This window comes from Pipistrellus hanaki (assembly GCF_964339955.1).
Source record: "Pipistrellus hanaki genome assembly, chromosome: 2".
Lineage (NCBI taxonomy): Eukaryota > Metazoa > Chordata > Mammalia > Chiroptera > Vespertilionidae > Pipistrellus > Pipistrellus hanaki.
The window spans coordinates 189,693,272-189,707,824 of record NC_140504.1 but is presented as its reverse complement, the minus strand read 5'-3'; the positions used below and the strand labels follow the sequence as shown (position 1 = coordinate 189,707,824).

General features: G+C 49.8%; 1 protein-coding gene across 1 annotated transcript; it reads right to left on the bottom strand.

The window, feature by feature from the left end:
• Nucleotides 1-9,022: 9,022 nt before the first annotated feature.
• LOC311618019 (phospholipase A2, membrane associated-like) lies at nucleotides 9,023-12,932 on the bottom strand (the record flags this gene model as incomplete). The annotated part of the gene is made up of 5 exons (XM_084875184.1): nucleotides 12,906-12,932; nucleotides 12,063-12,113; nucleotides 11,718-11,862; nucleotides 11,348-11,454; nucleotides 9,023-9,165 (listed from the first exon to the last, which is right to left on the bottom strand). The coding sequence occupies exons 2-5, from the start codon at nucleotides 12,100-12,102 to the stop codon at nucleotides 9,023-9,025; spliced, it is 435 nt and encodes a 144-aa protein (XP_084731310.1). The 5' UTR covers nucleotides 12,103-12,113; nucleotides 12,906-12,932.
• Between the last annotated feature and the right edge of the window lie 1,621 nt (nucleotides 12,933-14,553).

The window sequence follows — 14,553 nt, the reverse complement described above, 5'->3', positions numbered from 1 at the left end:
AGTCCCTGCCTTACACCCAGTTGGCGACTACCCTGGAAGCACCTTGAGGGTAGGAGTGGCCACTGCTTTCAGACGTGAGTTCCTCAAACTCACATCAATAGCATCAATCAAGTCCCTTTCAGCTTATGTCCTCACTCAGTAAATGATATTGTGATCCTACCTGTGAGAGAACTGTTCTAGGTATTTGGTAAGCAAGACAGACAGTCACCTTGCTTTCCTGGAACTTACTGACTTTCTACCCATTGTAAAGGTCAGAAAAAAAAAAAAAAAAAGCTTAACCATTACAAGGAATGTTGGCTCAACTACCCAAAGCAATCTATAGATCCCCTGTGGGGTCTCAGAGAGCTGGTTTTGGCCTGGGCTGAGGGATCCCCCTGGTGCATGAATTTGTGCACCGGAAATCAAGTGTTATTTTTTTATTTTTATTTTTTAAATATTTTATTGATTTTTTACAGAGAGGAAGAGAAAGGGATAGAGAGTTAGAAACATTGATGAGAGACAATCATCCGTCAGCTGCCTCTTGCACACGCCCCACTGGGGATGTGCCCGAACCAAGGTACATGCCCTTGTCCGGAATCGAACACGGGACCTTTTAGTTTGCAAACCGACGCTCTACCACTGAGCCAAACCGGTTTTGGCTCAAGTGTTATTATAGATGCAAAAAGACAGATAGGTTCAGTTAAGGTAAATGTTGACCTTGTCAGTGAAGATACAGGCCTAGGACAGAATTACCTATCACAACTGCTTTTAGTTAAAGCTTAATTTCAGATCGTCCTTTGTGGTTATTTTAGGTCTTTAAGTATGCAAGACCACCATGCAGGCCTTCCCTGAGCTTGTCAGGTTCGCATGTGGCCCTTTTCATCCACATGCCCTTGACCAGAATCAAACCCAGGACCCTTCAGTCTGTATGTTGATGCTCTATCCGCTGAGCCAAACCAGCTAGGGCAGAAAAAAGGTAGCTTTTATAACAGAGGAAAAAAAAATAGAAAAGAAATGGTCTCTCATTATAAAGAAAACATGCTGATTACTTGTAGTGAGGTAGAGGAATGAGTGCCATCCTGAGGGTTAAGAAGGCAATTCAAGTGGCTGCATTCAGAATGCTTCTGTCTCTAGGGACCAAGGTTGCTCAGGAAATGAAAAATATGCCAGAATCCTTGGAGAAGTATGCCTCAGGTTTTTATTTATTTTTTTGCTTATTTGTTTTTAATCTGATCGGGAGCAGTAAAGAAGGAAAACAAAATAAAGAAGACAGGCAGGTGGATTTAGGGGAGAGAGTTCCTTAGGACAGTGGCACATTACCAGCAGGGGGGAGAGCGGTCCTCCCCCCACAGGGTCTGAACCAGAAACCTTAGGTATGGCGCCCTGGACGTCACTTTCCCAAGCCCTTCAGGTAATTAGGGTGCCCACCTCCGTTGGGGACTCAGCACCTTGGGAGAAAGGACAAGATATCAGGGGGCTGCCTAGAAACAGGAAGGAGCTGATACTGAGCCAGTGAGGAATGAAGAGGATCCATGTTGAACCATAATTCCCTTGGATTTCAGCTTGCAAAGTAAAGCCAGATTCTCTTTAATCTAATATGCATGGATGCTGGCTCTTCTCTGATCTTACCGGAATGGACAATGGAAGCTTTTTACACACCCAGCTTAAGAATGCCACCAGTCAGACAATTGTAAAATGACATAAATTTTAAGATAAGCCCAATAACATCGACTCTGGATGCCTTAAGGAGAGAGGGTAAAAGCTGCGCATTGCAGGATAAATAAATTAGGGTAATTTCAGACTTCACAGTGAGCTTGCTGTATCCAAGCAATTGCAGATCAAAAAATACTTGGAAAAAGAAGGTTATGTTGCTGTGACATATATTATGTTCATGTATAAAAAATCGATTGATGGAAAGGACAAGACTAGGGATTTTCAAGTTTGGTCTGATCCAGAGGCACATGCTGCTGCTGCCCCTTCCTCTTATCCTCCTCCTCCCCCTTCTTCTCCTCCTTCTCCTTCTCCTTCTCCTTCTCCTTCTCCTTCTCCTTCTCCTTCTCTTGCTCCTGCTCCTCCTCCTCCTCTTCCTCCTCTTTCTCCTGCTTCTTCTCCTCTTCCTCTTTCTCCTTCTGCTCCTCCATACCATCCTCCTCCTGCTCCTCCTCTTCCCCTCCTTTTTCTCCTCCTCCTCCTCGTCTTCCTCCTCCTCGTTGTCCTTTTCTTCCTTTTTTTTCTTCCTCCTCCTCCTCTTCCTCCTATTCTTCTTCTCATTCTTTCCCAAAGCCTCCACATAGGTCTACATCTCTTTCCATAGTTTTTTCTGGGTACCTAGGACTTTTGTTCTTCTATTTCTTTCCTTTTGATTTCCTTGCTTATCTCTTGAGAGGATATTTCACACCTGGGTAAGAGTAAGATTGCATTTCCTCCACTCTCCTGCCTGCTAACCTCACCTTCTTTGGCTCTTTCCTTTTTTTGTTGTGCTCTACAGCTTCCTTCTTTCTGTCCAGCAAGGCAAGCTCCATCTGGCCTCAGCAGCTCCCTCTGCTGGCGTTGACTTTCCCTTGCCACCTAGGGCTGACTTCATATCACCTCAAGCGCCTTCTTCTATGCAGCAGCTCCCCTGGCCACTCCACCTCAACCACATACCCTGCCTTTCCTTCCCCTCTCCTACTTTCCTGTTCCATTTTCCTTACATTCCTTACGGCTATCTTTTCCCCCTTGTAATTTGTTTGTTGGCTGCATCTGTTTCCTCCCAGTGGCTTATAAGTGCCAAGAGGCAGGGACTTTGCCTGTCTGGCTTTTGCTGGGTCCTCAGCACTGGATTCTGGGCCTGGAACATTAAAATTGCTCAATGAATGTCCTGTGGAATGAATGAATGAATGGAAAGTGGGGAAAACAGAATCACCTACCTCATGGGACTGCTTATACAACTGAATGAGAAAATGCATTTGAGATGCTTGGCCTGGCACTTGCCACTAAGTGAGTGCCAGTGAGTGGGAGGGGTTGAGACACTGCTTCTGCTCTTGTTGCTGCTGTCCTGGCCTCTGAGTGCCTTTCTCTGTCCCGCTGTCACTCGGGTGGAAATGACTCCCAGGCCAGGACCCAGTTGAAAAGTGGAGAAGTCCCTGGGCCCACCCGCTGGCCCTTTCATTGCCTCCGTGCTGCGGAAAGTGGGTTACGTCATTTATTCCCTGGGGGAACGGTGCTCATGGGTAGCTTTGCCCTTGAAAAGTCTCCTGGATGAGGTTTGACCTAAATGTGAGGAGCTCAGATGGTCTGGATTTGGTTTTCTAGGTCTTCAGAGACCAGCAAAAGCCTCATCACTTCACTGGCCAAATGAAAGCACCGTAAATCAGAGAGGGCAGGTGATAGGCAAAAAATTCAGACTTTTCTGAAAGAGCTTTTTCTTTGAGAGAAATCCTTTTCTCCAAGAGTCCGTTCTCGGAGTTTCTTGAGCTAAGACAAGTGCAGTACCATTCTTAGACCTGAGTCTCCAGGGCCCTGCCCTGGGTGGGGCCTCAAAGAGCAAGGGATGTGCCTGTGGAGTTGCTGGTTCCCTTCTAGTCTGTGATCTGCAGTTTCCTCGTCCAAACAGCTGAGTCACCTAATGGGCCCGAGTAGGTCGCTTGCCCGCGTTCTCCCTCTTGCGTGAAGGTGACATATGAGCAAAATACAAGCCAAGGTGATGGCTGTGAATGGAGGAGATCGGAAATGGGAAGGAGATGATGAATTCAGTTAAGAACTTGGAAGCCGCTGAAACTGCAGGGACTTCTTGATTATAGTGTTTTCAGAAGTCTGAACTGGCTCTCGAAGAGGGCTCTGTGATCCATTGGCCTTGGACCTCCCTTTCAGTGTAGCAAGGAGGGCATCTGTAACAAGGCCCCGTGATGTCCGGTGGAAGCTGGGCATAACGGGAGGGCATGGTGGGTGCGAGTGGCTCAAGGGGTGGGCCAGTTTGGTACCATTAAGTGCCTCCCCAAATTCTTGCAGCCTCACCTGTGTTCTTGACCCTCAGCATTTGCTGCATTGGAGCCAGACCCCAAGCTAACAGTGAACCAGGTGTGGTTTCCATCTTTGAGTTGCTCCCAGCCCACCATTCACTCATTTTGTTAATTAATTAGCATCCCATCACATCAGGTATCAAAGACTTTGTGTCTCAGATGGTCAACCTTCCGCCACTCAGCGTGAACTTGACCTTACTTGCTCTCCTTGCTATCAGGCAGGATGCCAGTTTAACTCCATCCTGAAACTGAGGACAAAATAGAAAAGATGCTTGGAATATGTATGATCTCTGTTACTATAGCCCAGAGACAACAATCATTGAGAAGTGGGTACTTCATTCTGTCAGATGGTGTACTCTAGGACCCGGAGGCTCAGCTGGCTGCCACAGCAGGTAGCATTCACCCTGACTGGCATCCCAGTCAAGCTACCTAAGGTCATGGGTGATAGGAAAACCAGACTTTGGGTTAAGACAGCTCTGGGTTTGGATTCTTACTCTGTCAATTACATACTGCTCATGCATCAGTGGGGGTGTGTGTGTAGTTGTGCACACATACACATTTATAGGTTAAACTAGTGTCCCAGTGCATGGATTTGTGCACATTAAAAGGAAATTAATGAGAAAAATATTTTAATATTGCTATTCACCCCTTCTCTATAATATAAGTGTCACCAAATTCAGGATCAACCATGACACATCAAAACACAATGTGCAGTTGGCACCAGGGAGAGCTTTATATGTATCACCCATGCTTGAGTCAACTTAGTCTTGTATATATAGAGAATAAACTTGCTTAATTAGACCAGCTTTCTGCTGTAGCTAAAATTTTTCCAGCCCAATGAAGCACCTCAACTTCTCTTGCAAGTAATTGTCAACAACACAGCAGTAAATACCAACATGAAGCAGATTATTATTATAGATCCCTCAGGGAGAACAAAGGATAAAATATTTAACTGCAGCAGTGTTTGACTATATTCTGCACAGTGAGAAAATCTGAAGTCATTTTCAAGTTCTACCATTCCTTCTTTTCAGTTGGGTCAAGATTCTAAACTTTCTAAATCTCCATTTTCCAGCTAAGGGAAAGAAAATAGGATTCTACTGAGTCTCCTATCTACCTACTCCAGGACTTCTGTGAGGATCAAATGAGATGAGGCACAGGAAAACGCTTCACAGACATTTGGTTAAAGTCTGCCTATAAAGCAAATCGTGCGCCTGGGCTGAAGAAACTGCAAGGAGGCTAGTCACTAGGGAAAGGAAGCCAGGCATTGCTATGTGACGTCATTACCCTGGGACCATTGTGACCCTTTCTGGGCTGGGCTGGGCTGTGGGCTTCATTTTGCACCATGGGGTTTCAGCAACATTGGCTGTGATTTGGTGGGATGTCACTCTGGGTTGGTGATGGGGCTCATGTCCCACTTTGGGAAGCTGAGTGTTGGTTTGTCAGCACCAGGTCTGTAGTGCCATTTCTTTTTATATGGCCAGTGTGCATCATGGCAGCTCCTACAATGAGCATCTGCCCTCAGGTGGTCAGTGCACATCACAGCTATTGGTTGGATGGCTGGCCAGACAATTAGGCTTTTATATAGAGAGACTAGAGGACTGTTGCACAAAGATTTGTGCAAGAATAGGCCTTCCTTCACATGGCTTGGCTCCTGGCCACCTGGGAGCCTCCAAGTCCTTGCTCCCAATTGGAGCATTGCTCCTGTAGCTCTCTCTTCCCTCGTCCTCCCCCTCATAGTATGTGTCTTGCCCCACCTGGCTGCCTGGTGTTAGTGTATGCAAATTAACCCACCATCTTTGTTGGGTTAATTTGTATACCCACTCCTGATTGGCTGATGGGCATCATGGAGGTATTGTCAATTTGAATATTTCTCTTTTATTAGTGTAGATTATCAAAAGTGGAGTTGCTGAGTCAAAGGATAAATGTATTTATAATTGACTCCTTCCTTAATCATTTACACCACACTTTCTCCTCATAAAACACTGTCAGTATTTCTTTGTGCAAGCCTGTATTGTATTTTATCCCTTTTCCCCCCTTTATCTTCCTTCTCCACTGCCAGTTTATCCTTCATCTGTTTATTTAGATATATGTGTGTGCTTTTAAATTATACACAAGATAATGACACTCTACAGGGGTGGGCAAAAGTAGGCTTACACTTGTTCCCATGGAAAATAATAGAATAATTAATAAGTATTAATATAAGAATAAACTCTGTTTCGCATACTCAGAACTAACCTATTTTTGCCCACCCCTGTATAATTTCCTTTTCTTCTGTTGAGATTGCAAACTGGCCTAGGTTTGATGGCTCCCTTTGCCAGAACCAGCCTGGCCACACCACAGGTCCGTGAGAGAAGCTTGGATTGGAAGCACTAACAAAGGAACCTACGCAGGGTCCTGCGAGGAAGAATGAAGCTGAACTCAGGGGGTGGCTGCGGGCTGTGCCCTGGAGCCTTGCCTCTTTGCCCAGGAAGCCAGAGCTGAGATGCTCAGGTCCAGATACCTTGCAGGGCGAGAAATTGGTAAAGACAATACTAGTACTGGCTGCTCATCCATTCTTTCATTACTTCCTCCACCACCACACCCGAAAATCTCAGGGGGGATTGATTTCAACCTCAGGATGCTGCTTCCTGCTGGTGTAGCTGCTTTCTGGGTGTTTCATGAGGAAATCTTGACCAGAGCATCTGCCGGGCAGCGTGGGGGGAGAGAGGAGATGCCAAATGGCAATCTTCCAATCTAGGGCTCACCCCTTCCCCTCCGTGCAAATTATTTACCTGCGTGCACACAACCACACCCACCAAAGGAAAGGAAATGTTGCTGACAACATACACCACCTGAAACAGAATTGTCAGAATGTCCTCCTTTTGATCCCCACCCCACTCGACCCCCGCCCCCATGTAATTATGCAAATACCATTCTTAGTGCATAAGCTGTGCAAAGCCTGGCAGTCTAGAGACTTGGCCCACAGGCCATAGTTTGCTCATTCCCGGATGAGATTATATTGTCTAACCTTTGGAGGCTGTCTTAGGCAGAGGAATGCGTTTACTGATGCTCACTTTCTTTTGAATAGGAAATACCATCACGGGGCTAAAAATCACACAGCAAGGAATCTCCCACTCACGCATCTGTGCCCGCCCCGTTCCCATGCTCATCCTGGTTTCTCTCCAAAGGCAACCGTTTCAATGAACTTCTTGCGTGTCCTTTATGGCTTATGACAATAGCAGCAAATACATGTTCACACTTCCACCCTTTCCTACATAAATGCAGCTGCAGCCCGCTGACCTTCACCTTGTTCCTTTCTCCCCCCCTGCCCTCAGGGAGATTTCCTGTCTGCCACAGAGACACAGAGAAGGCCTCCCTCCCTAAACAGACGTATTCCATTTGGAGGTGTCATTGCTTGTTTCATAAGTCTGCTCTACACGGATACTTGGGTTATTTCCAATCCAATTCAGAATAATGTGGCAATAAAACAATTTCCCAGAAATTGCTCTGGGTGTGCCTGTGTGCCTTCATAGAGCACATTTCTAGAAGAGGGTCACTGAGCCAAAGGACAAACACATTCATGATGTTGATGGACATGCCAATTGGCCCTCTGTGGGCATTTTGCCCTCCACAGCACCCGTACCCCTCCCCCCACAGCCTTGCCAACAGGGCAGGCTGTCTGGCTTTTGGATTTTTAACTATTCTGATACATACAAATGATATTTCAATGGAGTTTTAATTTGCACTTCTCTTATTGTGAGTGCCCGTGGACACCAGCAGGGCTCTTGCCAGCAAAGGAAGCGTCTTTATGCTGAATTACAAAAGGGCAGCCCTTCCTGGAGGTGAGTGACAGAGGCACCCACTCTGGGCACGCCTGGGTTAAGGCCCAGCTCCCACCTGCGCCCCCAAGCAGGGACCCATGCCAGCTACCCTGATGGTGATGGCCCGGGTGGGACTATCCCAGCGGAACCTGGGTGACAGGAGGGCCAGTCCCAAGCCGCTCCGCCATTTATGGTCTCAGTGCAGAATAAAAAGCGCGGCCCTAGGTTATGCTGAATTTCAAGATGGCCAGGACACAGCATGCAACGAGGTGCAATACCCTTCTGGACAGGGCCTGCGGAACTCGCAGCCCGGTAAGCTGCCCAGGGAGGGGGTAATGCCCTTGGGTCCAGTGCTGGCCAGCAATCCCTGCCCGCCTCCCCCGCTGGCATCGCAGGAGAATATGGCGCGTGGAGGTGTGAATGCTGTTCCCCCAGGAGGCCAGCAGGAGCGGCTCTGGCCCCGGGAAGGAGCAGCCACAGCCGGCTTCACGGGCGCTGGCACCGCTCTCACTTCTCCAATGGCCCAAAGCGGTTGCCAGTGAGACGAGGGGGAAAGGCTCAGGGACGTGGTGCTGGCGGATTTGACTCAGCCCGTCTGACCTGAGTCTGTGTTTATAACCCCGACTCTACATTGCCTGTAGTGTTCCCACACCACGGCAGGCGCACACACACACACACATACACACACACACACACACACACTCACATGCACACATATGTGCGCACACACACACTCACACCAATTCTCTCTCTCTGTCTCTCTCTCTCTCTCTCTCTCACACACACACTCCCATACAGAATGTCACACATACAAGGCAAGCAGACACATGAATACGCATACACACACTCACACATATGCACACATACTCACACATACACACATTCACATCCACACTCACATGCACACATTCACACACACACACACACACACACACACACACACACTTTGCCAATGAACTAATTGCTTTATTTAGAAGAAACCTGGGCGTGTGGCTGCCACGCTAAGCAGGAAGCGGGACACGGAGGACAGTGGGGATGGGGACACCTCCTGCCCCCAAGGAAGAGGGGAAAGGCACAGGCCACAGGCCTGGGGCTTCCCATTCTGGAAGGAAGGCTTCTCTCTGGGGGTCGAGGGGCTCCTTGGTGGAGGGGTGTTTCCTGCGTTTCTGAGAACTAGCCGGGGAGGGGGGGGCAGAGAGGGAAACTCCGTGTGGGCAGCGAGGCTTCCAGGGTGCGGGACCCTCAGCACTGGGGGCCCCTCCCACGGCAAAGTATGTTGGGGTAGAACTGGTACTGTTTCTTGTAGGTTTTCCTGTTTCTAGCAAAACAGGTGGCAGCGGCTTTATCACATTCACACAGCTGCCTGCGACAGGAATCCTGCTTCCCTGAAATCACAAGAAAATAGAGCTGGCTGAGGGTTTGGTACTACCTGATGGCGCCTGTGGGAAAGACACCGCCCTCGTCCTCCAGAGGCGCCTAGTCCGAGGCAAGCACCTAGGATCCGGGTATGTCTGATGGGAAGACAGAGCTCCTGTCCTCGGAAGCTAGCGCCCAGTCTGATGGGGACACAGCCCCCAGCACTGGGAGACTCCTCCTGACAGCCATTGTCTCTTTCTTCTTCCCAACAGCTGTGTCCAGGTGCTAAGCCCCAGCCCCTAGGGCCTGGGAATGGCTTGTGATTGGTGTAAAGCAGTCATGCTCGTCCCCTTTTCCTTTCAGTGATTGGTCTCTGGGATCACGTGACCTTGTTCTGGCCAATGAACCCCAGGGGAAGTGTCTCCTGGGGGCTTTGGGAAGGACTAATTTCCTCCCCCAGATAGAGATGTCCAAGGGGGAAAGCCTCATCTATAGGGAAAGGCCATGATATTGGAGTGGCACCAGGCATCTTGGCATTTGACTGGTCTGGCAGAGGGCAGTGCCAATGTTGGGGAGCAGAAGGTGGGGAAAAGGCTGGGTCTCTGACCACACGGTTGAGAAGCTGCCCCACCCTGGCACTGCCCTCTGCCAGACCAGTCAGACTTCCCCATTATCCAAGCCTCTTGGAGTTGGGCATGTCACTTCTCACAACCCAAAGCCTAAGATACCTACATGGCCCTATGAAGAGGTCCTGACAGGGAGACATCATTTCTGATCTTAAAGAGTTGGGGAGAGGCAATACTTTCTCAAAATCTCACCAGCGGGTCTGCTGTCTGGGGGCACTGGGCAAACCCTTTCATTGACCATCCAGCTCTCTCCTCCCCTTCAGAGCCAAACGTGCTCCGGGATGTCTTGGCTTCATGTCTTGCTGCCCCCCAAACCCCACCCCATCTGGATTTGCCCTCACACTCCATGGCAACAGCCCAGTGAGGTCTCAGTGGTTTTCCTGCCTCTAAATCTGAGGAGCCTTGTCAGCCCTTATCCTGGAGACTTGGTGTTAAGTGGCTGCTGTCCACTCCTTGACTTTCTCTCTCAGCTCTCCTCTCCCTCTCTGACAAACCCTCCTATCGTCTTTCTGGGCCTTTAGACATCAAATGGGTGAACATATCCCACTCTCATTTCTCTGCTGTGACTCCTGAACCCGTGGCCCATCCAGACTCTTCCCTGGAGCTGCCCATCCCTACATCCAGCCGCCTGCTTCACGTCTACCTGGGTGTTCTGGAAGCCTCTTAAATGTTTTTATACAGGCTCTTAAATGTCCCTTCACCCACCTGGACCACCTGCAGCTCCCTATCCCTCTACCCAATCAGCTCTGCTGATTCCACCTGATAGGTCACTCTCCGCCCTTCCCATCAAGACTACCATTGTCATATGTCCAATGGCAATGGTCTTCTCACTGCTGCCCTGCCCCCAAGTTCCATTGGTCTCAGGTGAACCAGTTCATGCCACTCCTTTGCTCAAGAGCTCCCTATTGCTCTAGGACAAAATCTAAATACACTATGGCCTTGGGCTTGGCCTGGCCCCTCCCTGTTCCTTCAGCCTCATCTCTCCTTCAGGCTCACAGAAGGGTTCCGGCTCCCTTGGGGCCCTTTGACCCTGGTGTAGGAAGACCCCCAGCCCTCCTCTCCCCTGGTGCCGGCACAGCCTTAAAGACTCAGCGTGGAGGTCAGGAGCCTTCCTGGACTGCAGCCTGTTCTCAGGGCCCTGCCCTTTGGCTAACTTCCTATTGGAATCTCCCATCTAGTGTTTTCCTTTTCTTTACTTCCCACTCACCCACAAGCTCCCAGAGGCAGGGACACTGTCCCTTTGTATTTCTTCCCCTCTCTCTCTTTTTTTAATCCTCACCTGAGGATATTTTCCCATTGATTTTTAGAGAGAGTGGAAGGGAAGAGGAGAGACACAAAGAGAGAGAGATACATCAATGTGAAAGAGACACATGGATTGGTTGCCTCCTGGGAGCTGGGGATCCAGCCTGCAACAGAGGTAGGTGCTGCTGGAATTGAACCCACGGCTGGTGCTCTACCCACTGAGCCATACGGGCCAGGGCATTCCTTTGTATTTCTATCTCTGGTGCTCAGCTCAGTGCCTGACACAGCGGACACTCAATAAGAGAGACCAAGGAGACAGGGTGAAGTTGTAGGATGTCATTACCGCAGACGATTTGGCCCTTTCGGTAATCAAAGTTGTACTGCAGAAACTTGGTGCCACATTTCTGCCTAATCAGGCGTCTGTAGCAACAGTCATGTGCAGCGCAGCACCTGTGGCAAGGAGAGATGATTTGGGAGGAGAGCTTCCCCACAGCTCCAGGGAGCCCGGTCCCCCTTGGTCTGGCCCCTTGGCCCTGGAAGAGACCCAATGACCTTGCAATGGTCTAGAGCAGAGTTTCCAACATGCTAGCTGCTTTCCCAGCTGGGACCTTCTGGGGTTCTGTGACGATGGGCACCAACCCTGCCCTGGCAGCTCCTAGCCCTGCGGGGGGCCACGAGTGGGCAGAGGGAGGGGAGGGCTGGAATGGCCTCACCGATCCGTTGCATCCTTGGGGGTTCCGTGGCCGCCTAAGCCACAGTAGCAGCCATAGAAGGCATAATCGGACACAGCATTCTTTCCTGTGGTAAACTTGATCATTTCCCCGAAATCCTGCAAGTTCCCGTGGGTCTGCAGCGGGCCTGGAAGACATCGCCTGGTGATGGGGCAGGGGGCCCTGTGTCCTCCTTCTCTGTCCCTCCCTGCTCCTTGCCCTCCCACTAGGGCCTCTCTCCCGCCCACTGAGAGAGAGGGCCTGTGGAAATGAGAAGGAAAGCTGGGGCTAAGGCTGCTTTCATCTTGGACTGCCCACTTGTGGCCAGAGGTCAGGGTTTGCTCTTACCAAAGGCCATGGCCAAGGCCAATATCAGAAGGGTCTTCATGGTGACAGTTCCTTGCGTGAGAAATGCAGATGGATTGGCCTAGACTCCTCTCCCAGGTGATCCCAGCTTCTGCCCTGGCCCTGCTCAGCAGCCCTGAGAAAGGAACCTTCAAGGGAACTCACAGACATGCCCTCGATCTAGGATGACTACCTTCTCACCCACGAGCACACAAGGAGTGTGCACACATGGCGCTTCCTGACCCTTGCCAGCTCTGTTTGACTCTTTTCACACACATGCAGGCCTCAAACTCAAGGAGACCCCCACAAGGTACTCTCAGGAGATGTCCATGCTCCCCATCTGATTGAGAGTTCCTGGAGGTTGCAACCAGGTCATCCCAACCAACTCGGAGATTCCCAAGGTCATAGGTTGTGCCCCTCTCCCCACCGCCCATTAGACATAGCTTACTTGTTCCAACCGGATCCAGGGCTAGGGACTTCCATTTATGAAGTCCAATCTCTAATTTTCCCGCAAAAAACGAAAGCATAGCGCCTTTTCTTTGTAAGGCTTTCTAACCCCTTACATATATACACATGCGCAAATGCAGACACAGTCACGCACATATGCATGCATATACACACTCCTGAGCTCACCCGCTAATGCAGACCCTTCATACAATCACTCACATACCCACACAGCACATTTGTGCACATCCCCCCAAATCATGTGCATGCATGTGTATGTTCATGTATGCAACATACACATGCATAAATATCCATGGACACATATACACAACACTCCAGTCTTAAAGGCAGCCTCTGAGCAGGACCCATACCCCAGACAGGGCATGAATTTAGGGGTGTTACCTCTCAGAGAACGCCGGCGTTGATAGCTCCGAGTGCTGGTCTTGTGTACTCTGAACTCCAGCTCCCATTAAATAGCTGCCTCCTTGGGAAGGATGGGAGTTGGGTATGCAAATAGGGTGAGAGTGCCTCCAGAGAGTAGCATGGGCCTTCGGTAAACACACTCCCTGACAGCCGGTTAGCGTGGCAGAGAGCTAACCGGCTGTCAGGTTAACTCCACCTGGCTGGTTCTGGTTAGAGCATCCGAGAAGTGGTACCGAAGGACCTTTCCCGATCCCTCGTGCTGGGACCAGAGGAGGCAGCAGGTTGGATCCCTGAGTCAGGGCAGGAGAAAACCAACCCGGGGGAGACCCACAGACCCTCCCTGGACTGAGGGAGAAGGATGTGTTGTTTTCAGTCACTGGTCACTGAGGTTGCTGGTGACTGCAGCAGAGCCTCGACTGTGCTAACAGCCTTCGAGGCAGCGTTCACCTTGGAGATGCAATTTAGTGCAAATGCTAGACCTGTGTGAGGGTGCACTGAGCCCCCCTGGCCAAGTCCTATGTGGAAGCCCTAACTTCCAGTATCTTGGAGGGTAATCTTATTGGAAAACAGGGCCTTTGAAGATGTGTTTGGTTAAGATAAAGCTATTCGGCCGAGTCCACTAGTACTGGTGTCTTTACAAATAGGGGAGATTTGGGCTCAGACACACACAGCGAGGACACCATGTGAGGATGGAGGTTGAGATTGGCCTCGCTTCTATAAGCCAAGAAACGCTGGAGGTGGTGGGAAACCTCGGCGGTGAGGGGAGAGGATGGATCAGATTCTCTCTCAGAGCCCTCAGAAGAATCAGCCACGTTTTCACCTTGATCTCAGACTTCTGGCCACAAGTACGGTGAAGCAACACATCCCGCGATTTAAGCCACTCATTTGGTGGGATTGTGCCTAGCAGACCCATCACCCTCTGGGCATCTCTGTCCACCAGGGATTTTCGCTGTTTGCTTTAGCCCTAGTCAGGGTTCAGAGGGGAGGGGCTAGGGTAGACCTTCGTCTTTTGTGGAGCACTGCAGTTTTGCAATCTGGTCATGTCTACAATGACCAGATTGTAGACTGGGGGGCCAGTCTGCCTCCCTGACAGCCCCAATCCTGGGGGGCCCTGGCACTGCATCCAGGCCACAGCCCTCTCGGACTCTGCTGGCAGCCCACATGGCCACTCTTGTCACAACCTTTCATGGTTTTCCCCACAAGAATTCAAAGTCCATGATTTGGTCTCTTGACAGCATCCTTCACCCAAGGACTAATCCAAGCACTTGGAATACACCAGTGGACAAAACAAACCACCTGTACTCAAGGTTTGCCTTTTTAGTGGAGAAGGACAAAGAATAAACAATTGATACAAAAATTATATAGCCAGCCTGCTGGGTAGGAATAATGCAAGGAACAGAAGCAATAGAGATGGAGAAGGAATGGCAAGAAGGAGTGGGTGCTGGGATTCTTGTCCCAGCGTTAGAAGGGTTCAGCATTCTGGAGAAAAGAGCTGATGCATAGATGATTAAAAAGGAGTCCAAAAAACAAAAGATAATTTTGCAAGGCATTGGGCGTGGGAGCCTTAGTTGGAGGGATATCCCTTCTTTGCGTCCAGCGCTGGAAGAGAGATGAAACAGGTTCTTGG